The 24,531-nt window shown below is 27.0% G+C and overlaps 1 protein-coding gene across 1 annotated transcript in view; it reads left to right on the top strand.

Annotated features, from left to right (window-relative positions):
* Window positions 1–24,531, top strand: part of LOC129960463 (uncharacterized) — a 291,116-nt gene that overhangs the window by 259,815 nt on the left and 6,770 nt on the right. Inside the window, exon 2 of the mRNA XM_056073912.1 lies at window positions 5,534–5,739. Within this exon, the coding sequence (XP_055929887.1) occupies window positions 5,534–5,739 (206 nt within the window). The remainder of the gene's footprint in view (window positions 1–5,533; window positions 5,740–24,531) is intronic.

Genomic DNA, 24,531 nt, shown 5'->3' with positions numbered 1-24,531 from the left:
TCATTATCTACAACTAATAAATAATATATATACATGTGAGAGCTTTAGTATTTCTTTACCCATATAGTTGTAAATATGGGGTGAAGTGAAAAGGTTACTTTTAGTTCTTTTTAGCTATAAAGTATTTATAGTTTAGTATCTTAAAAAGAAAACATAAATTAGAAAATCTTTAAATTTGTTGTAGAATAAAGTAACCACTAAGTAAATCCAGATTTTTATACTTTTAAAAAAATTTCAAATTAATTAAATGTTAGTAAATAGTTATTCAGAAATTATTAACAATATTTTAAAAGATTTAAAAATTCCCTATTATTGATGTAGTCTTTTATTAGTATTATGAAAACGCAGGATTTCATAAAAATGGCGAAGATTTATATCACATTGTATTTTCCCAATTTCAAATTTGAAGTTATTTTTAAACGATGGTCATTTAATTAACCATACTTTTTCGAAAAAGCAATCATAATGAATGAAATCCCACAAGTTTTCTTCAAATAGTCCTTACACAAACATAAGTAAAAGAAGTCCCAGTCATTATCGTGAGATTTTCATTTAAAATGAATGCTGAAATTTTCTAGAAGCATGGCGAACGAGTAGAATTCCTGATCTTGGGAGGTGCAAAGAGTCTGGATTAGCGACTAATTAGCGTTTCCCGTGACATTTTCATTAGAAATTGAAGCAACAAACCTTTTCAAGCATTCTCTACTGAATGATTCATGGATCTCTACTTAGAATTCTAAAACTAACTACAGTCGAATATGAGAGGAAAGCAGCGGCTTGCAACTCTAATGAATATTTCACACAGAAGCTCATTTCTAAAACATTTGGCGTCGTTCATTTTTTTTTCCCTTCAAAGCATCTCTTTTATTAGAAATATTGTCAATTGTTATGCCAAACATAAGGGAGGCATGCTTTCAATTTTAGAATTTAGAGCTCCCAAATCAGCTTTTAAACAAAACACGGACAACTACCTCATTATTTTCCTTGTTTTGATCGTATATCCATTAATATGCACTTGAAACACTAGATTGATCTGATGTGCGCTATGGAAACAAATAAAATTCAGTAAAACAATGATTATTAATATTTTAATAATTAATTATTTGAATTGGTACTTAATTTGTATTGGCATAAATTTCAGAATAAGTTTCATTTTCAGTTATTTACTTCCATCTAAGTTTGAAATCCATTTCATTTGACTAAGCATAGAAACTCTGATCTTACGTAGCATTTTAATATATCCAAATTTTTGGATTTTGCAGCCGTGGTGCAGGACAAACCAACCTGAGCCGTCAAACGCATTCATCAAAACCTCAATAAAGAGTTCAAAGACAAATACAAGAAATATTTGTAATTTTTTATACTAGATATGATTTATATTTAGAAAGCGAACTTCCTTGTAAATTTATAGTAACAGAAAGTCTAGCAATAGCTTAAATAGGATTAATCTTATATTAAGGGAAAATAAGTCTCGGACCATCCTTTTAAGCAGGAATTCTAGATGTGGATCAAGATCTCCATTAGTGAAATTAATAAGATCTGTTTCTACCTCCCGTGATTTTTCTATTATTTTTCCCTTATAGCAATAAAGCAAACGTTTCACATGGAATGATGCAGTAAGATAAGTGAGTAAAACAAACAACATATGTATATGAGACCTGGTGCGGATGTTAAAATTTTGATAACTTATTGGGAAAAGATTTTACTTACACATCATCTGTATCGCCCATAAGGAAAAGATTAATACAGAGTCAAGAATGCTTTTGATTAAAACATTATTTAATTAGCATTTATACTTAATAGAAGGAAAATTGAGAGAGTTTCTTTGAAGTAAAAGTAAGATGAAATTTGGAAGTCATTTTACATTGTTATAAATTTGTCGTCAATATAAAAATACGTTTTTGTTTAACAATTTATTTCCTTTGTATTTTCCTGCATGTAACTACAAAAAATTTAATAACAAAATAAATTTGCCTATTTCTCAAATTATAATTAATTGTATGGTGTGGCTATGCGGAAATAAGAATATGGAGAACAAATTGTTGCTTTCATCTACTTTCCAATACAGATAATTACTCTTCATTAATAGCTATTTAGTTCATAAGATTTAATTTATATTTTTCCCTGCTAATATTATATTTGGCATAAACGAATAGCTGGCGTCTCCCTCAAGTGAAATTCACAAGCTGTGCAATATGCGCCAAAAAATGGTCACGTATACAGCATTTAGAAATATCTGAGAGTGCTACTTGGGAAACTCATTTTAATTTATCAATCAACTAATGACTGGATTTAGGATTACCGGAAATTAAGTGGCAGTGTTTGAATAATAGATACTTTCATGGATTTTCGATTCTAGGAATAATGGAAATATGCGTGATTAGCTAGAGTGCAGTGTTCTTATTTTAAAAAAATTACCTTTTCTTCATGAACTGTATAAGCAAGTTAATTCTGTAGCCTTATGTTTTCTCTCTTTAAAGCATTTGAAATGTGAATTTGCCGAAATTAATCACTTCATCAAAAGTTCCAAATTGCCCCTTTTAAAGCATTAATCAGTAAAATATAAGAAGGCAAATCATTTGCACCAATATATTTTTTCAAACAAAAAGAATTTAAGGCGTTGATTTTTGTGAAATTAAATACATTTTTTATGTATATTACATTGTAATTAAAAAAATAAAATAAGAGTTAAATAGTATTTTATTTGTATGTGCCTCATTTTTTTGTATAAAATAAAATGCATTTCATAGCATTTTTATGGCTACAAAATTGATAACAATGGAATCTACATTTTTAGCTGAATAATAGATGTTCATTCCCAGAAGTAGTTTAACAAGCCTGAAAATTGCAGTTAGCTTCTTTTCTTAGTTTATAAAAAATGCATTGGATAGTTTTAAAAATTAGAAACTAAGTTCATGCGAAATCAATGCATGTACGTTATTCTCTAAAGCATTTTACTTTGTCAGCTGTTGGGTACATATGAGTTTTATCATATTCCATGATAAATATATATATATTTCATCCGCATAACACTATAAAGTAATGGTATAGAAAGCGAATGTAATCGTTTCTCTACGTTAACTTCGTTGGCACTTTTAACGATCAGGCTTTGGACAGAATATATGCAAAGCAATCATAGTGGATAAATAACTTCTATCTTTTGTTTGAATTAAAATGTAGTTGTGTATTCTTATTTGATGTTCCTGTTCCTTGGCACAAATAGTTCCATGAATAATTGTTTGAGAATTTCTTTCTTTAAAATATTTAAACACGTTTATTACAGATTTTAATATTTAAATAGAAACTTCTCTTCGCAAGTTTTGGCTACAACAAATGAACTTTAAGTTGTTTAACCAAAATTATCAAAATCAAATTCCTACTTGGAGAAAAATAACTAAATGTAGTTTGTTCTTAAAGTATAATTTATGCTATTTGCCTTATTGAAATTCCAATTTGGAAGTTACGCTATATTTGAAAGATTTATTTATAAAATATCCATCCCTTTTAAAAGTGTGTTTTTGCCACTAACATGAAACGAATTTGATACTTATTCTATATTAATGGTTGCTTTAATAAATGCTTTAAGAAAATTTGAGTATTTTTAAGAATTATATTTAGTTTATTTTTCATTGATTTCAAATTAAATGCATAATTTGGATAATTGCTTAAAGATTTATAAATTAAGAAGATTTCACATTTCAATAATGATAGAAAGTTTCGAATGTGAACACAGATTTTGAATGCTTCGGCTTCATGTTGCGAATAAAATAACCATTTTCATTTCTCAAATGATCAAATGTAAAAATGCTTAGTTTGAGTCTTATGAACGTTTTCAATTTCTGTAGATCCTCAAAAAACATAATTTTCAGAAACATTTTTTACTGTGAATTCTCTTTTTAATATTCGCTGTTACAGTAATTTAGATAGAAAATATTTGAGATCGTATCTCAGTTATTCTGTTCAACTTGTTAATTATTATTTTAAATCAGACATTAAAGAGATGGAGGAGGGATTTTATAAACAGTCTTTTAAGTAATCTAAGTTGAAGTGGAAAATAAAGAAATATCTTTAAAATAAGAAAGTTTTATCGTTATAAATTTTAGAGAATTTATTACTGCTTTCTATAAAATTCGCTTCCCAGAAAGATTAAAAAAAAATTATGGAAATTAGATTCTCAAATTACCCATTTGCATTCTTCGATCTAACTAGTATTTAATTTTTTTAAATACTGTTTTACCATTTGAATCTTTTAGCGAAATATCTAAAAAAATTTATGGATTAGTTAGGATAAAAAATAATCCCTTAATCTAGATTTCCCCTAAGATTTAAATTAATATTAATCAGCTGAAAACTTTTTAAATGCCTTTAAAGTTCATACTATTAAAAAAATGTATTGATTGTATATTTATTCAATAACAACAATATTAATACACATGGAAGAATTTTAAATTATTTATAGAAACTGAAAACTGTTATTTATAGATATTAAATATTTTATAGAATTTCTAAAATAATAAAATTTTCGAAAATTTTGCTTTTTGATGCGAATATTTATCAGAACAAACTACATTTAATTGTTAAAGATTGTCATTTTCCATCAATATAGATAAAAACTGAGCAAAGAACATTCACTAATTCTTTCTTTCTTTTAATTTCCGCAAAATCGCCTTCTTACCATTGTTAATTTAATTAAATACATATTGCCAATTCGAAAAAATTTTATACAAATCTACAGTCTGTAAATTTTATGAAAGTTCTAAAATTATTTTCCCCTTAAGTGCTCTAGATTTTACGAATATGATATGCTAAATAGTTTTAAAACATGCACCGCTCAACTAACTAATCTTTTATAAATGGGAAATATCTGTCAAGACATTGAATTCCAAGGTTAATTGATCAACTCACCAATGGTATAAAGAAGCATACCATAAAATTGAAAATAAATTTTACATTGGCTTAAATTAATTCTAGCTAAATTGTTTCGCATGTATATGTAATATGGAGCTTGATTTATTATTTCCTTGGCTATATCCTCGTTTTGCAAATTTGGCCCCCTTCTAACCCAACTTCCACAAAAAAAAAAAAAAAAAAAAAAAAAAAAAAAATCGTAACGAAATGCAGTATTTATTAATATTAATTTTCTAAAAAATGAAATAGATGAAAAGCAGATGTTATTACAAAATATTTTTTGTCGAACCGACTTTGTTAATTAGTTTTTCCTATAAACATTAAAGAACCTGAAAGAAGGCCTTGTTACTCTAATAGCATTACAAACTTTCGCATTTGGGCTCTTGAATCACAGTTTAAAACGACGTTAAACATAACAAATGCTTATGATATTTAATTCAAGCAGTTTATTTATGACTCAGGACTCAATGTCGATATATCCTTCATAAAAACCAAAATATTGTTAACATTGTTGCAACTTACTAAAAAAAATAGTTTGAATTATGAGGAGTTTTATGACAATTTCTAGATCAATCATGAATATCCTTGGGCACTAAGTGAAGTGTATCTCTTGAATGTTTTCTAGGTGTGACAAGTCTGAGGCTTGTGTCTCTGGAAGTACCGGATAAAGTTGCCCGAGGTCAAGGCACCAGATTAACGTGTGGTTATGACCTAGAAGGTGACACGCTCTACTCCATCAAATGGTATAGAGATGACGTCGAATTTTTCCGATACGTCCCCACCGATCGACCTCCAGGCCAGTTCTTTCCCCTGCAGGGTATCAAAGTCGATGTAAGTATCAAATGCCTACCAAACACTTCACAAAACAAACGCAATCTACATGTTTTGAGATGTCCTTGACTAGATTTATATTATCTCGAAACAATTGCTATCGAATTAAATCTAAACATATATTTACAAATACGAATTCAACTATATTGTATCAATGGGTTTCCTTTTATTTAATGACGTCTCGCATTGAATTTTTATTTGCTAAGAGAGTCTTTCAACATTTTAAACAATAGAAATAAATGGGAAGTTGAATTTAAATCGCGTTTATTTTCTAAGAATTTTATTTCTTTTTATATATAATTAAAGTCTATTGAAAATAATGTTGAGTAAGCAAAACCCATTGTTCTTACAAAATTGCTCACTGTTTGACATTTATTTCATGACTGTAAGTTAAATGATAATTGACACAATGCTCCATCTTTTGTTATCCTAAGTACTGAAAGGATCGCTATCATCGTTAATTATCTTCGAGCCAGAGGTAAATAATTCATGATTAAACTAGTAGGATATTGCGTGGCTAAATGCTGCAAAGCAGTAGATTTCATATTTATTTACTGTAATTACTAATAAACATTGGAGCTATAATTTAAAAATTTCAGAAAATCCATTCACTTTTAAGCAAATGGTTATGGATGAAAGTCAGATAACTGATAAATTAACTCATATTTTATGCGTGTGTCTGTCTTTTAATTAGAATATTCTTCAGAATATGCTAATTATCTAAATTGTAGCATATTCTAAAGAATTGAAAGTGTTTGGATTTTTGTTTTTGCTGCATTGCTTATCTAAACTATAAACACTCAAATCCCTTCTAATTACAAACACTGCTTTCCTGAATAGATTTATTTACAAAAGCCAATTACAAATGTGATTTTATGTTTACTAATAATTACTAGAATTAATATGTGTTTCGTTAAAAATAATTATACAAAGGAACAAAATATTATAATGGCAAGGAATATCTTGAAAAAATTAATGTTGTATTTTAATAGATGATCAAAAAAAGGAAGGAATAATAAGTTAAGTAAAATTTTAAGAAAATTATAAAGCTAAGAAATTTCAATTCGTTTCGAATTAAAGAGCAAGTTTACGTATTTTTATGATGAAAACTACTTATAAATTGCTTCCAAGTTATATTAGACAAGATCATATTATGAGGAAACAGTTTGATCTGGGGAAAAGATTCTAACTTTAGAACAAACTGATTTCTACACATCCTAATATATTGTATCAATAAATTAATGTTGTTGCCACCAAACTTACGCAAGATAGAAGTGTCTTCTCTTAACTCATTTAGCCAGAGTTAACGGGACGTAAAATCAGATTTTGCAGATATGCTGTTATGAAACTTTAATCAAGAACGAGAATTTTTGACAGCATGAAAATCTGCTAAAACACCTTTTAAATTAATGATTTCCTAATTTGGTAGCAAATATACTTTTACCAAATTCAGTCTCATTTCAGTGAAAGCTGAGAGGTATTAAATTAACAATTCAATGAACTTTCTTCTTGAAAGGCCACTTAGTTTCATCGAATCATGATTTCGCTTTTAAAATATTGTTATTGTAATTATATTAGCAGATTTCCCACTTAGAAAGAAATATAATACCTTCTGCCAAGTGGCAGACCTGATTTAATTATCTTATTCTTTTTAATGATTGTTTATATGGAAGGATTCTAGTTGACAGGAAAATTAAGGTTGCAAATTATTAGCAAAAAAAAATATTCATAGGAATTATTTTTTAATCAAATTTTCTAAGTAGGCTTTGAAATAAGATTTTAATCATTCAGATGCAAAAATGATTACTTTATTAGTTCTGAGTTTATTTTGCATTAGTTATATAAATGCATCATTTCTAAACAAAAAAAAAACTGAATTCTTAATTTTGAGCCTATACTCCTCTTTCCACGCTATATCAGCTCAAGGGTGTTTGACATCAGATTAACAATGCACCGAGCCTACACTTATGGTAAACTTCAATGAAATTGGGTTTAGGATTCGGAATAGTTTGGCCTCTATGCCGACAGCTTGTAGCCAGGTAGCCACCTTCATACTGATTCTGGAAAAGATATATTAATGAAATTAAATTTCATAAAGTTGTTTCGTAAAAGGTTTTGAGATTATTTTTCTCCCAAAAGCTTTTTTATTGATTTATAAAATATAAAATTATGATTGCTCTTCATGTAGCTTGTATTTTTATTAAAACTGATAATATTTGAAACAAATTTATTAATACTTGAACAAAATCAAAAAAATATATATCATTTTCAAGTACTCAAAAGATTTTGAAGGCGTGTATCATATTATGTGAGACAAAATACAAATTCTTAGTTCAATTATCAGAAGTCCTTTGAAATTTATATAAAGTTCAATGTTATCAAATCGTATAAATTTTTCTAAGCTCATAAAAGCTTATTGGTTATTTATAACAGCAAGATGTAGGATGCTTATCAAGACAACTTTAGCGAGTAAACAAAACAAGTAGAAATTATAAGAGCTGTAAAAAGTTCAAGGACAGAATCGGATAGTTGAAAATTAAATTCAACAAAAATTGTTAAAAGCTAAGCTATATATTTGTATTTTCATATATGTGAAAATCTATGAAAAAAAAACTGAAAATCTACAAGAAGTTTATGCACTATTTGCAGGAGACAGACAACTTTAAACATTTCGGTTTTTACCAATAGTATATATAAATACTAGTTGGAAACAAAAAAAATTAACTCTAAAATTACAAAGACTAACAGGAAATGTTGCGAGGAAGGCGACTTCCCTTTCTCTCTCCGATTTTCTCCTTAGTCAACATTTTAATCATAAGAAATACAAAACTTGAAGGAATTATCCAACGTGGCATTTTTTCTGTATGTCGACGACATATGGATAGATATTATTAGTTTATAAAAAAAAAAGAAATTTTATTTCTCAAATCGGTAATTTGCGAAATATTCACTGATATTCTGTTGAAATAATTTAGAAATTTTGAAATAATTTAGAAAACTTGTTGATTCGAGAAAATCGGTTATATTTTCTGCGAAGAGAAAATGTCGATTCTGTTCCTTATGAAGGAAATATTCGCATACATTAAAAGCAAATTTTTTTACTCGTACATTCACAAATACGTAATTTTTTATAAATGAACAGGTAATTCATACCACTGTTTTAAATATCTGCTGATTTTCGGAGGTCGGGATGTATCAGTTCATATAAAAATTGTAAGTTGTCAAATGATAATGATGTTAAAGACAGACAAATAAATGGAAAACAATTGCTTGAAAATAAATTATCTTAAGGAAGGAACAAATAATGACGTAAAAATCAGTGGAGAAATTTTTTAGATGTATTATACGTGATGATTTTCTATAAGGAACTATGTTTTTATTGTCTTTAAATTAGAAAAATTATTTGAATTGTATATGGGTCACAATATGGAAAATCGGAAAAACTCATAGGATTAATTAAAAAAAAATTTGAATTCGTCTCTGAATTGTTTTTTTATTTAAAACTGTCTGTACATTGATCCTCAGTTTCTGCAAGAGAATAATTTTTAAATTCCTTAACTCATTTGAAAGAACTGAAAAACTTTTCTATGCATAGCGAAAACAAATATTGGTTTGGCGAATCCAGTTTTTGTCAAATTTCAAAGCATTCTTTTTCCCTTTCAACTTAAATTTTCCAATCGCCTACGAACTTTAATAATGAGTTTCACTCAGTATAGCAATTAAGCTAAAATTTTTACACATTTATCGCAGTCACTTTCTGAAAATTATTCCTACATTAATTGTTTTCATGATAATTTTACTATATTTAATTTGCATTATAGTATTGCATAACTTTTGAAACGAAATTTTTAAAGAATGTTAAATTTGCTCTGTAACTGGGGTAATTTTCATTGTAGAACTACTTGAACCTACTTGAAAACAAAAAAAAAAATATTTGGAAAGATTATTTTTGAGTTTCCTTTCTTTGAAACGTAAAAATAATCCCAATAAGATGCTTTACTTAACCCTTTAAAGGGCCATTTTTTTCTAGTCATATTATGTTTAAGTATTTTTTGGCTTGAAATTAGAATAAGAAAAGGGATTCATTTAGCTTATTAGATAAAATTAATTTGATTAATTAATTAATTTGGTTAATTAATAATTAAGTAACAAATCAAGACACATCATTTTGTGTGAGATAAAGAACTGAAGCATCTAAGTTTCTGTCTTTCTAAAAAAATTTGTCATAACTTATGCCAACCTACATAATTTCATACAAAGATTGATAAATTTGGTGGGAAGCAGACTTCCCACGGCCTTAGAAAGGGTTATAATGTAACAGAACGAGCAAAATGAATAAAATTTCAAGTTTGAACAAGTAATTTTTTAAAATATTATATTAAATTTTTTAATATATTCTATTATATTTTCAAAAATTTTATACAAATCAAGATTTTTTTCAATGAAAAATTGTAACAATTCCAATTTATTATATTTTCATTCATTTGTACATTGTTATAAAAGTTAATCTTGAACTTCTATTATAACATCAAATTAGTAGTAGAATGATTAGAATACTTATTCAAACAAACTTATGCTAAATTTTCAGTGTTTGAAACCATGAAAAAACTTTTACCATTTCCAATAAAAAGGAATGAATGTTCAACTGAGTCAGTAAAATAGATGTAGAATCTCACCAGGAATATTTTCAGAAAGATTTAAAATATTTACATACTGAATTGCAAATGTTTCTAACTTCAGCAAAAATACTTTTGTAGATATTTAAATTGCAAAATGCCCTACATTCAGCTTTTACAATCCTCCGTATTATTCTAACGCTACCTTTATTTTCAGAAGCTTGTGATAGAAGATTTAGAGCATTGAAGTTAGTTTTACCCATATTTAAGCAAATATAAGAGATGAACCTTTGAATTAATCAATCAGTATTACTCTTCTGTTCCGCTCTGATAACTTGACATTCGTGATGCTGAAAACAAATTGTCTTAATTAAAACTTTATAAAGCAAAACTGAGGCAAAAAACAATTTTTTTTAAACTAAACCTCTTAAGATCTATTATTCAAAAGATAAGCTATATCTTGATAAAAAAAATTGTGTTTATTATCATTCATAATTTTTTTTTTGCGTTATTTACTTTTTAAGCTTTTTACTCATCTTTTCTCACATCACATTTAGGTCATTAATGCATAGCAATAGACTTAATACGCAATATAATTCTAAATTTTCAATTAAAAGTAAGGATAATCGAAAATGATGTGATATTTCATAGCACGAGAACGTTTGTAAATCAAACGCCTTAAAAACATTTGCTTTTAAGTCAGCAACATCCATCACTTAATCAGCACTTTTACTGTTTTATCCCTCTTCCAAAATGAGATACTCACCACGGCCCTGAAAGCATTTCACACATTTTTTGAACATTTTATTGGAATATGTAAGCAATTGTTTGTTTCAAACAGTTTTATTTTTTATTAGTTATTTACTCAATCTTTAAATTATCATCTGATATTATATATGGATTTTTTTTTACTTTCAAAATAATGTAAATAAGCAATGTATAGAAGTCTCCATTTTCTTTTTTCAGAATGTTTTCATTTTTTCAAGGAGAAATATTTCTGTTCTGTTATGTAAAAATGTTTAAAATGTCATGGAATCAGCATATCGATCAGCATAATAAGAATAATTATTCAAAATGAAGGGTAAAAATGATTAAAGTTAACAATCTGCCGAAAACATAGTTCCAAAAATCGATATGAATGGCAAGAAAAGAACTTTACCGATTATTTTTTATCACTAATTTCAAAATAAAATTTACCCATGAAAATAAAATTCGTTCAGAAATTACTGTGTTTTATCTGTAAATAAAAAATAAATAGAAATCTGAGTTTTTAAAAGAAAATCATAGTTTTGATTGTCTTTCTCTTATACCAAATATGGAACGAGTTGCAGAATTCTACATGAGAAGCAGTTATGTATTCCATTATCCAGTAGAAATTGCTTATATTTTTCTAATGATGATAAAAAATTATATATTTTTCTAAAGGATGCAAACGCAAATTTCAAAATTTGGAATCTAAAGAAAATTTTGGAAAAATATCTAAAGAAAATATTTGTATAGTATTTATGTATTTGTCAGGTTTGCAATGAAAAGGACAAAAACCAGAAGAAAATGAACAAATGAAAAAAAAAATATTTTTCATAATATAAAAATAATATTTTTTAGCCAACATTTAAAGACAATTTACTATTTCTTTACTTCCACAATCATCAAATTTTAGAATTTCAGCAAAATAAAGCAAGCAACCATACCAAGCATTTCAAATTTGAGTGAAAATAAAACAAGAATCTAATTTCAATCATTTAACATATTTCTGTTAAATCTATAAATGTATCATAAAAGGAAGCTAGTGCATTTAGACCACTGAAAAGAAAATAATAAGCAGGCGTAGATCTTAAATTATTAATAGACATAGATAGCTGTGGATAAGGAGTGCTAAAAACCTTCTAAATCAATTGTAAAATTAGTATGATTAACATAGAAATTAATGTACATTATAATAGCTAATATAATAAGCAAAAATGAAATATTAAAAGTTCATAAATTTTATGTAGAAACTTTTTTATTTTATGTAAAAATCGTTACAAATGTTCCTAGGAAGTAAATATAACATTAAGACAACTATTGAAGATTTTTTTTTCTGTTCATTAAATTCTAGAATAATGCTAATAAAGAATAGATATAGATATATTTAAGCAATTATTCTTTAATTTCTATCTTTCTTTCTATTTGTTGTGATCCGAAATGCCCAAAAATAGCAATCACAAATGGAATAAGAAAGGTTTTTCACATTCTCGAAATTTATCATTCTATCTTAAAGTGGACTATTCATTTGAGCCACAGACAATTTTATCAGGCATTTCAAGTAGGAATTTGAATAAGTTTGTAAGAAATGGTATGGTAAATTTACATATAACCTACAGGATGAATTCGTTTTTGCTCGTAATTTCAAGAATTTCAGTCGGATATAGAGAAGAAAGAATACAATAGAGTAATTCGAAGTATTGCCCTGGAAGATTATTTATTTATTCATACAGCATGCGCTCTCTTACAAAAGTAAATATCTAAACAGAAATATGACGCATCGCATAAATAAACACTGCGACTTACTTTGAAATTATTTAAAGTCGAATCAATTCATAAGAGAAAACTAATCTGAAGTATTTGAAGTATGTCGCATCGTAGCGGAAATTTAAGCGAAGGAAATGTTTTCCAAGCTCCCATTTTCTTCAATTATTTCCTTTGCATTGCATCTAATAATAACAATACAAATTTACTGTTCGTTCTATTCTTGAATTGTGTGGGTGATAAAATCAATGTGATATGATTTGTGGACTTTCTTTCCATTTTGAACTTCTTGGGTTGTTGTTGTTTTTCCAGACATTAGATGAAACATGATTTAATAAAGTCACTTTTCTACAATTAAGTAAGTAGTAAATTTTATTCCATAGATGTCTGAATATCTAATATTTAATTGAAGAAAAGCATATTTTATCGAAATAAAAAGAAACTGCAATTTATAAAGAGTGTCAACTCTAATCATGGCCCAATAACTAATTTCTAAATAGTTAATGATAGGCATGAAAAAAAAAGTTTCAAATGACTTGATTATATTTTATATTGTTTTATTCCATAAAATTAACATAGAAAAATTACATGTAGTCTCTAGGTTCATTTAGTCATATTTGATTTTAAAAAATTCCTTCATAATCTTCATAATTCTTCATTCTTCGCAACTCTGACTCATAAAAAAATTTATCATTAAAACTGACCGGATGATAGTATTTAAAGTAAATAGACATAATATACAAAATTATTTCGGAGAAAATTTATCAACTTTAAAAAAATAAAGTTTTGAACGAAATTAAAAATCTCATCGCTGCAATTTTATTGGCTTATATATTCTACAGAAAAAAAATATTAAACTTAAAGATAAGAACTAATAGAAAAATAAATAGTTTAGGTAGCAAATAATGTGATGAAAGGAAATAAATCATTGCATTAAAAATGAAATATTATTTAAAATAAACAATTAAATAAAGTTGCAATAAAAGTCTTTTACCATACTATTTCTTCTATTTGACTTCCTTTGGCTGAAATGAAGAAATGCATCCATAATAGATATTCTTCTTACAAATTCTTCATTTTGCAAAATCGTTAATGAAATAGATTTACATGCCAGAATAATATAATTTATCGGGTTACAACAGATTTATTTATTCATTCTTTGTAATATAACTCTTAAAATGGCCATTAATTGAATGTAAAATGGAGTTCGAAATTCACTTTAATTAAATATTTATTTTCAACTGTCCTTAAGAGCATTGTTGAGATAACAGATTTAAGCGTCTAATATCATTTTAAATAAAGATTTTCAACTATCTATATGTTAAAGTCATTTAACATAAAAATATTTCATAAATCGGTCACTTTTAACAATAGAAGAGGGGAAGATTTTTTATTCAAAATATTATTGTGTCAAAGGTATTTTGCTAAATATAACCATTAGAACCGAGGGACTTTCTAAAAATTTAGCTTTCATAGTTTAGTCAGAAGAATTTTTGTTAACGGAAGCAATGTAAAATGTAATTCTTAATTATATTTAGGGCATTTTCTTAATTGGATATCTGTCTCTAAGAATAAGGGTTTAGAAATTAGCTATTAAATCAGAATTAGAATAAACACCTTACATAGTGAGAAAAAAAACTGAAACGGCCAATTACCTGGTAATCTATACAATACAAAACCTTTTTTTAATAATTCACCGTACACAGAACAGTCATACAAATTTAAATCATTTTTATTTTTGCCTTTTATTTAAACAAGTTTAATGCCTTCATAATTAATTTATAAAACAGTTTTCTTATTAAATTGTTTATTAGAAAAGATTCCAAAAAAGACACATAGATAATTTACTCAACGTCGCAGTCACGTAACAGAAAATGTCTTTTAACTTATACAATCGAGTTATGCTCTGAAGTTACATTCATTTATTTTCCACCTGAAGAATTATGGACAGTTTTCAAAACATTATGTACATTATACTTTATTGGAGCAAGATTTTATTTCATTGTAGATTTTTAATAATTTAATTTTCGTTTAAAAGTTTTATTTAAATAAATTTTGCCTTCATTCTTATTTTATATAGATTTTTACAAATACTATTGAAAAATAATATGATCATAACAATTTAGGTTCATATAAACCATTGTTTTCTTCAAATATAAACTATTAAAATTACAGAAACAAAAAATGGAATTCATTTTACTGCATTTGATAAACATGCATAAAGTATAAAATACGTTTTCTTATGAAATTATTTAAATGAATACTAAGTATTTAAATCTAATAAAATGAATTGAAACTAGTAAATGCAAATTAAATTCCACAAAAATTAATCTTTTAAAATATTCCAATATTTCATTTAAAGTGACTTATGCACTTTCTTACTGTGCATATGTAAAATTTTATTACTCTTGAGCTTATTTGATTTTGCATCGCAGTACTGCTTTTACTTGCAACTTAAGATGTTTATCTTCTTTCATCAATTTGAGTAAAATAAATTTGCTTCTGTAATCAAAAGGGAAAATAAAATCATTTACGTAGATTTAAAAACGATTGCACTTAGTGCAATTTTAAAATAGCAAAAAAAAAAAAAAAAAAAAAAAAAAAACAACTTCCTTAAATTATTAGAATTTCTGGAAAAAATATCCTGAGTATCCCAGCATATTTCATTAAGATTAAATGAAACTTCAAAAAAAATCGTTTTCCAATTCTAAAAATAAAAAAAAATCTTGTTAAACGTACATCTGAAGGAATTGCCTTTAAAAATAAAGTAAATGGTTGCTTTTAACACGAATCTGAAGAATCAAATCCATAAACTTGCATTTAAAAAGTATATTTTTCTATTAAATTCCTTACCGTTTGCTAATATTTGAAGCCTGATAACTACGCTTGAATCTATACGTTTAACTAACTTGATTAATTTATTTAAATAGCTGATATGAAAACAATGAGCTTAATTTTTAAATATATTTAATGACAATGTTCGTATAAATACAGTAGAATAATTAATTTATGACGATTTATTTCCCTATAGTAAAATTTCCATTTATTATAAGGAATAAATCGTTATTTCTATCGTTTTATAGCAAACATCTGTTTTAGGTTCGAATGCTTTTAGTTACACTCATTTGTCATCTCATTCTTTAAGAAAATTTCTGAAATAGTGATAACAATTCTCAATATTTTGAAAATCACTGATCTTCTAAAGTATAACACTAAATCTAAAGTTATGTGTTCTGTATCAAAATTACACAATATGTAATAATATTTGGGAAACAATGAAAAAATATGAAACGGTCATATTCTTATTTAAATAAGTTTTGAAATTCTTGAAAACTAATGAAAAACACTCTTCTTTTGTGTTGATTTATCCCTAAACAGAATTTGCAGAGTATTTATATAAATTTCTTCTCTTTGATTTCAGATAATTTTCACTCCGAAAACAAAATATTCTGCGTATTGATATGCTATGCTTAGAGTAATTATTACATGATGTGTATTATTTATAACATTACATATTTTTACAAGCTTTCATAAAATGTTTCCTTTCTTCGCGAATAATTAACTGGGACTATTTTTGTATTTGTTCTCAAACTTTCAAAAACTCTTCCTTTCAGAAAATTTACTAATAAAATATTTGAAATAATCAAAATCTCTATGATTTTACATAGAATGTTTGAATTCTGAACTCCTCTCAGAAGAATGTACCCCATTACAGAAAAGGATATTATCCTCTTATAATACACTCGATTAACTTAGTTGTAAATCGTATCACTGGCTCTCCCACCCGCTTCGATGGCGCACGGATAAAAAAACTGAATGACCGGACCGCCGCTACAGCAAAACTGGTGGGAACTGTGGTTGATTTCTAAGAGCCATCACCAGCCACGGTACAACCCTTCCCTAAGGAAGTACGTCCCGTCATCGATGAGAGAAGCCAGACCTCCACTTTTTCATATACTCTCCAGGGTGGCGAGAACCAACTACCATGCAGAAAGCTTCTCATCTTCATTTCGAGCTGCCCCAACCCTGGGGATTACTTGGTTTTAAATAAGAGTATTAACTTATTATTTATTAAAGATATGTAGTTTATCGTGAAATCTTGCCTATTAGAATAATTCAAGATATTGCAATTTTTTTTTCATGTATATTTTGTTTCAAATATATTTTATTTTCAATCATATTATGTTCCAAAAAGTAATAAAAGTAATAGAATGTAAAAATAATTTTGATGTTCCATCAATTTAGCTACAGTTAAAATATACCGCTATGGTCATATAGTAACAACAATCATCCCTACTCTCCCTAAAAATTCATAACTTGGCATAATAACATAATTTAATATAGAACAAATGATTGTTTTGAAGAATCGGGTAGACTAACAGTAAGATTCATCAATGTCAATGACTCTTTTTCAACAATTATCTCAACATTGATTATTTAAAATTTTGATTGTTTAAGTTTTTAAAAATCTGTACTATTAAATACTTGTTTATAAAAAAAAATTGAGAATTAAACATTTTTCGATCTTAAAAAGGTAGCATTACCACCATATCATCTAATTCTCTTAGCTAAAAATTCCATAATTTAACACTCTATTTTGTCCTTTAAGATCATATGCCTAAAGGTTTAATTAAGAAATTTGCATGTATGCATAGAACATTTTATCTAAAATATCCATCTGATACAAATTATTTTAAAGTTTTATAATACGTTAAATTTAAAAATGAATTTAATAAAAATTTATTTTAAAATCACGATTTCATTTGTATTGAAAAGTATTTTTTTTACTTAGATTAATTTATATTTTTGTCTTTAATTCTTTACAACTATACTTCAAGTATTACCAGTATTATGTAAATATGCAACAAGCATTACTCGTATAAAATCAAAATTTAATTAAATAGGACCATTGACTAATAAGTTAATTCTTAAGATATTAAAATAGTGTACTTTCACTAAAAATATAAAAGTGTAGAAAATTTCTAAAATTTAGATTATCAAAAGATGAGTAAAATATCTTCTTAAGAAATATGAAATGGAAAAGTTTGAAAGCAAGTGAATAATGATTCTAGAAAACCAACATTATTGAGAAACATTATGCAAAATTCAACGTTTTCATCTTTGCATTGTTAATTTGTTACCTCAAAAAAATTAAGTAAGGAAGCTTGGGGTTAGTTGTAACAATTTTTCAGAACTTGTTTATGTTTTTAAAAGTGCTTACGACTCCTTGATTATAAATATTTATTTATAGCTTAATTATTTATTCATATTATGTATAAAAACATCATTCAACAATCTTGCTGATTTCAGAACTATAAATATTTTTTTTTGAAAATTGCTGATTGTTACAATTTGTCTCGAAAATGGGGCAATTTGTAACAATAAAAGCAAAAATATTTCAAGTTATTTTATCTTTATCATTCGTTTATTGATTAAAGTACTTAATACGTTTGATAATTAATATTGCTTGACATAGTACCACATAAAGGATATCAAGTGGATTACAGTAAAATAAAAATAAAATTTTTTAACCAACGAACATAAAATTTAGTCTATAACAGCGCAGCAGTTAACAGAAGCAAATGATAGACTGCTTTCTATCTTTCACATTTTTATCCACTTATCCCTGTTACCGCCTATCCCTGTTGTAACTAGCTCCTAGCTCCCCTACAAATTAAATCATTTCTCCGCACTATGGATATATTATGCAAACCCTATATTTATAGTTATTTTTAAACTCATTTATCTGTGTTCAAACAGCTAATTATATAACAGTATATGTACAAAAAAAAACTTATTAAACCTCAAATGAACGAGTAAGGCTGTTAACCCTATTACACAACTTTAATATATTACCTGTAATTAAAAGAATGATAAGTTTAAACATCTTTCCACATTTGATTAAACTAAATCATCCTCTTTAGTAGAATTCTATTACATCACATATATACAGATCTGAATGAGGCAAACCATAATTTCACTCGATAATATCTCCACTTGGCCAATTCATTTAATATATACTTTAAGCCCTATGCTCCTCATATACTTCATTTCCATTCCTCAACATTACATACATCAGTTATCATATTACGAGCGAATCTCTAGCATGAATAATAGGATTTGCACGGCATTAAATACTAGAACTCGCATTGCTATCGACATCGGATGTTATGACAATACCTGTGACTGATCAGCTCTAAAAGGATTGGAGAATAAGGCTCCATGTCGCCAGTAACTAGTGGGGGGTCTTAAAATCGCTTTTATCCCATTATTAAATGGTCAGGAAACATCTCCACTATATTTTGTTTTTTAGTTAGTCATTCATCAGAGATTAAATTAGAAAATGTTAGTGATAATGCATACTGAATAGATTTTTCGCAATAAATATAAAAAAAATATTTCGGTCATTTCTCATTTCGATTTTTCATTTTAGATTCTCTTTCTATCGGTGAATGCTATTTATGTAATAAAACATTTATCAACATAATCAAAAATAAATTAATAATAAATTCTAATAAAGTGATAATTAATCAATGAATTGTGAATAAACTCTCTATTTTGATTCTAAATGCGGTGAATATGAGTATTCGGAAAATAATGAATAATGCTCAAAACTAATTATAATCATTTTTTACTTTGAAATTTTATTTTAATTTTCGAATCTTTCCGAGCAGAATTTTATAAGAATTGGGACCAAACAAAATAGAATAACACGATTTAACATAATGTAAGAGTCTTGCTAACATAAATACGAATTTTCCGAACTGGTCTAATTATGATAGTTACGATCTTTAAAAATTATTCTTCGAAAACGTAAATAAACTCATTGCTTTAGGATAAAATATAAAGTTCAAAAAAATTAATTCACTGTTGAACCAAAAAAAGTATATTTAACATCAAATATGGAATTTCTATCTCCATTCAATGAACATAGTAAATTTTTGATTTGGTCTTGCATATGAAAATTATCTTCTTTTCTTTTAATTTGCTCTTAATTATTGAAATAACTTCCGTAGAAGTAGACTATACAATTCCAAGCAAAAGTTTTTATAAACTTGCGCTTCAAACTATAGATTAGAAGGTTAAAACTTTCAAAATGTACCTTAATATTATAATAAAACATCGCCCCTTATGCTTATTCAATAAAAACATATAATTCAAAATATGCCTGAATACAGCAGATTTCATTTAAAAAAATAAAATTAAGAACTATGCAAACATATGACATAGTTTTATCTTCATAACTTTTCTCGGTAATTCACTTTACGTTAAAAATAAAACGTCTTGTGAATCTAGGTAAAATTCTGAAAAGTGTTAACTTTTTCTAAAATGGACTTTCAGCATATTTATATCTTGATTTATGTTTGTGTTGTTTGCTCATACAAAATTCAAATGCTGTATTCTCTTTCAAACCGACGAATGCAAAAGAAAAAAATAAAGTTCCTGAAAAACCCAATATCTAAAGCAGTTAAAAGAAAAAGAGTCGATTTTTAATGGAATAGAACTTTTTTCCAGCTTACATTTGCCCGGTATTGCGTCATTTTGAGTTAACTGAATATTTTATATATTCGAAGCAAAAACAAAAAAAAAACACTTTTCTTAAAAGACAACTATATATATATATGTGTGTGTGTATAGGTAGATATTCTATGATTTATGAAAGAGTTCGAAAGTATTTTTCGATGAAGATGAGTGATTACACTTTGGGGTTTTTCTTTGTAAGCATCTACAGTAGGAACCTAAAACACGCAGAAAAATCGCCAAGTTTTAGTTGACTTTTTGTTGTTAATTTTGATTAAATCGATTGAAGTGTGGAGTATGTAAAGAAGGGCCTAAAAATGGAATGTCATTATTGGTCGGTTCAGGTACTCTCTTTCGGTTCAATTTTTTGCCATAGAGTTAATTTTTTAAATAAAAAGACTGTGCAAAATTTAAAAACAGTGAAGACGTAGTAAGCTTCTGAATACAATAGCTCCGTCATTTAACAATTCCTCTGGGTCATTCAACTCAATTTAATGCGCGGGGATATTTTTAAACCTTGAGGCTCGTAAAATAACCGAGTTATACCTTTTCAAACTGAACTGAAGATAAGATTTTTTGTTTTGCTGCAGTAAAATAAGTGTTATAAGTGTACAAAATGCTTTGATGTACACTTTGGACAGATTTTTTTTTTTTTTTTTTTTTTGAAATTTCCCTTAATTAAGAATATGCTCATTCAAAATTGAAAAATGAAAATGAGAAAACTTATCTTCTAAAATTCTATGCTTAAAATAAAGAATAGTTGAAAAAATATATATAAATTGTGCAAATATAATCCCGTTTATGCAGTGCACAAGTAGGTAAGTGCTAGTTAAGCTGGATTATAGTTGCACAATTTATAGATCTGCAAGAAAAAGTATTTTACAAACACTGGACTCAGTTTATCGCATAATTATACCTCTATATCCAGAAGAAGGTAGGACATCCCTTGCTTGTTGAAATAAGAAGATAGATGTTGTCTTTGAATTGTTATTTCAGAATTCGTAAAAATATACGTTATCCACTTTATGATTCTAAAATCGTATATTCTTAATTCAAATATAGGAACTTCGGCAATAACTCGGGCCTGTTTTTGTACAAGATTTCAAAAAAATTCGCTCAAATTTAAGTCTACTTTATTTGAATGCAATTCCACGGAAGGAATTTAATTTACCCGAAAAGTCTTTTCCTTCGAAATGTCCTGAGATACAATATTTGAATCTCTTGGAATCCTAAGAAAATATTTGATAAATACACACATAAGATATTGTTTAGCAACAATTTATGATTTAAAAAAGGCAGCATTATCAAGACTTTATTCTAATTTACACAGATGTGTCAAAATTAGCTGCAAGTATTTTTATTGTCATTTTTCCAGACACAGATTTATTTTTAATTTCATTCTTAGAGTTTAGTTCGCTTATTAATTATTCCTTATTAATTATTTTGTAATTCCTAAAATATCTAAATCGTTTCAGCTTCATAGTCGTCCTTTCATTTTAAGAGTTTTTAATACTTATTTTTTAAGCTTTAGAAATTTAACAAGCTCATTTCTCTTGATTTCCCTGTTAATACTTTGCTGCATATCAACTCATACCGGAATTACAGGTGATAAGAACACGAGCAAGATTGCAATGTTGGCGACTGTTCGAATCATTACTATCTCTGTGAGTGGTTTAAAAAAGTACGTAAAATGCTTTCTTTCAAATGGCCTGTGTAGTAGAACATTGAGACAAAGAACATACAAACAACCCTCTATTACTGTCTTAATGTTTGCTAACGAACAGAAAAATAGTTATTCTTTCAATTTGTTCCGGTATTGGACAAACCAAATTTAATCATTTTCATTCTGGGAGAGTAACCACCAATGTCATCACAAGGCAAATAAATACTTTGACTCTCCACCATATAATGTCTGCTTACACACTTTTCAATAAGCAGCTTTTGAAATTTCTTGAAATGCCTTGAATTTCATTAACAACATTACTTTATAAAACGCAGGAAATCTCCTTTTTCACATTTATAATATCTAGTACGTTTTATTAAATCATATCAATATTTTAAAGTACTTTTTAACATTTGCAGTTTTACCACAGGTTTACCTTTTTACAAATTTATGATTTCAGTCTTTTGTTTGCCGCTGCATAGTAAATTTCATCGTTGTTGCGTCATCGAAAACGAAACCAAAATAACGCTTTAAATCCGCCACAATTAATCACAATCCACCATTAGGCATTCATTGGAGCCTAAAGATGCATTGATGGAAGGAGTGGGAAAAATTGAAATTGAAAATAGAGTTCATCTAGAGTTTCTCCCTCTTCTAAGGTACACTTCTAATTGAACAGAGACTCTAGAGAAATGAACTTTTTTTTTTCTTAATATCTGCTTTTTTTATGCTATGCATGAAAAAAAAAACATATATGTAGTTCAGTTTTATTGAACTTCGTTCTTAAACTGAAGAGAAAAATTGTTTCTGAAGACTTTTTTCTCTTAGTTCCATAAAATTCTTAGAGGAAGGGGGGGGGGGTAATTTTATTTCTAATTTCTTTGCGACATCTTTCAGGAGTATAAGATTCCACTACCTAAAAATTTTAAGAAAGAAAATAAATAAGAACATCGCAACTGAATGGTTAATTAATGATGAATGATTGTTATTTAAAATATTTATTCTTGAAGTTAACTTTAAATATAGAGATAGAAGAAAAATATTCCACAAATTTTAGTTACAAATAGTGAAGAAATCCGAAAGTTGGTACTTTGAAACTTTCTGCTATCTCAATATTACTGTGTACGATTTTATTTGAGGTGTCGTCAGTTTAAGACGTCTTAACTCAGAATAAAACAAATGTCGCTTCTAAGTATACACAGCTGCTTTATTTCATGTCTATTTAAAAGCATTACAGTCTACCTATAGTTAGATATAAAAGAATAACTATCTTATATCGTCTGATGGTGATTCGTATAACTATAAGAAAGCCTGCTTTTTGACATTAAAAAGGAATTAAATATTTTCTGGGACAAGATTTGATTGAAATAATATGTTTTAATTTCTCTCACGAAAATCAAGATGAGAGTTCTTATTCTTTCATTAGAAACAAAACAAGAAGATTGGTTTCCATAAACTTATAAAAAAATAGTATTTATTATCAAAGTCTATAAATTCACAGTTAGAATACAAATTAGATTCGAAATATTTAACAGAATAGTTTTAAAAAGGCATAAAAAATAAGAAGTTTTAAAATAGGGAAATTTAAAGACCTCTTTGAAATGGTGTGAGAAAAAAAAAACTTCTATTCCTCAAATCTGTATTAGAATTTTTGGTTTAGCAACAAAAACATACTTCTTTTGAAAAGAATCGAATTCAAGAAAGGAGAAAAGTTTTTATTTTTTACTCCAAAGTTACAATGTACTTTTCAAAAAAAAATCATTCATTTGAAAGCTTCATTCCTCTCGACTTAATTCACAAGCTAAAAAATGGTGGACTTCAATAACAAATAATATGCAATTAAATTTATGAAAAAATGTTATCGAGGATGCATTTATATTCATTGGTGTTTTAATCTATTCTCTCAAATGGAGACATATTTTCTTATAATAAATTGCCTTTTATTTCATTATTAATTTTAATATTTTACAAAAAATCTATAAATGAAGAGAATGATGTACAATTTTTTTCAAAAAAAAAAAAAATGTTCCTATGTGTATGGTTTTATGGCATTAAAAATTAATATCGCAACTGAAAGCAATTTAGATTTTTTTTTAGTTTTCCTTTTTTATATGAAGAAATTATAACCGATAAATTCAGAAATAGATTGGCAGGCCTTAAGCAGAAAAAAATATATTTAATTCATAATGCCTAAATAATTGTGTTTGCGAACTTTCAAGGAATTAAAATTAATCTACAAATTCTAATAACAATAAATCCTGTTAATTTTTTAAGGTGGTAGAAACAAAAGTGTGTGTGTGTGTGTGTGTGTGTGTGTGTGTGTGTGTGTGTGTGTGTGTGTGTGTGTGTGTGTGTGTGTGTGTGTGTGTGTGTGTGTGTGTGTGTGTGTGTGTGTGTGTGTGTGTTTCCTTCATCAAGGTTAGTGTAAATTAATTTCTTTATAGTAATCTGTAAATTATTTTCTTTCTTGAGTTTCTGTAGATT

This window comes from Argiope bruennichi, chromosome X2 (genome assembly GCF_947563725.1).
Source record: "Argiope bruennichi chromosome X2, qqArgBrue1.1, whole genome shotgun sequence".
NCBI lineage: Eukaryota > Metazoa > Arthropoda > Arachnida > Araneae > Araneidae > Argiope > Argiope bruennichi.
The sequence above is the reverse complement of the archived record's forward strand: the minus strand, read 5'-3'. Positions and strand labels throughout refer to the sequence as shown.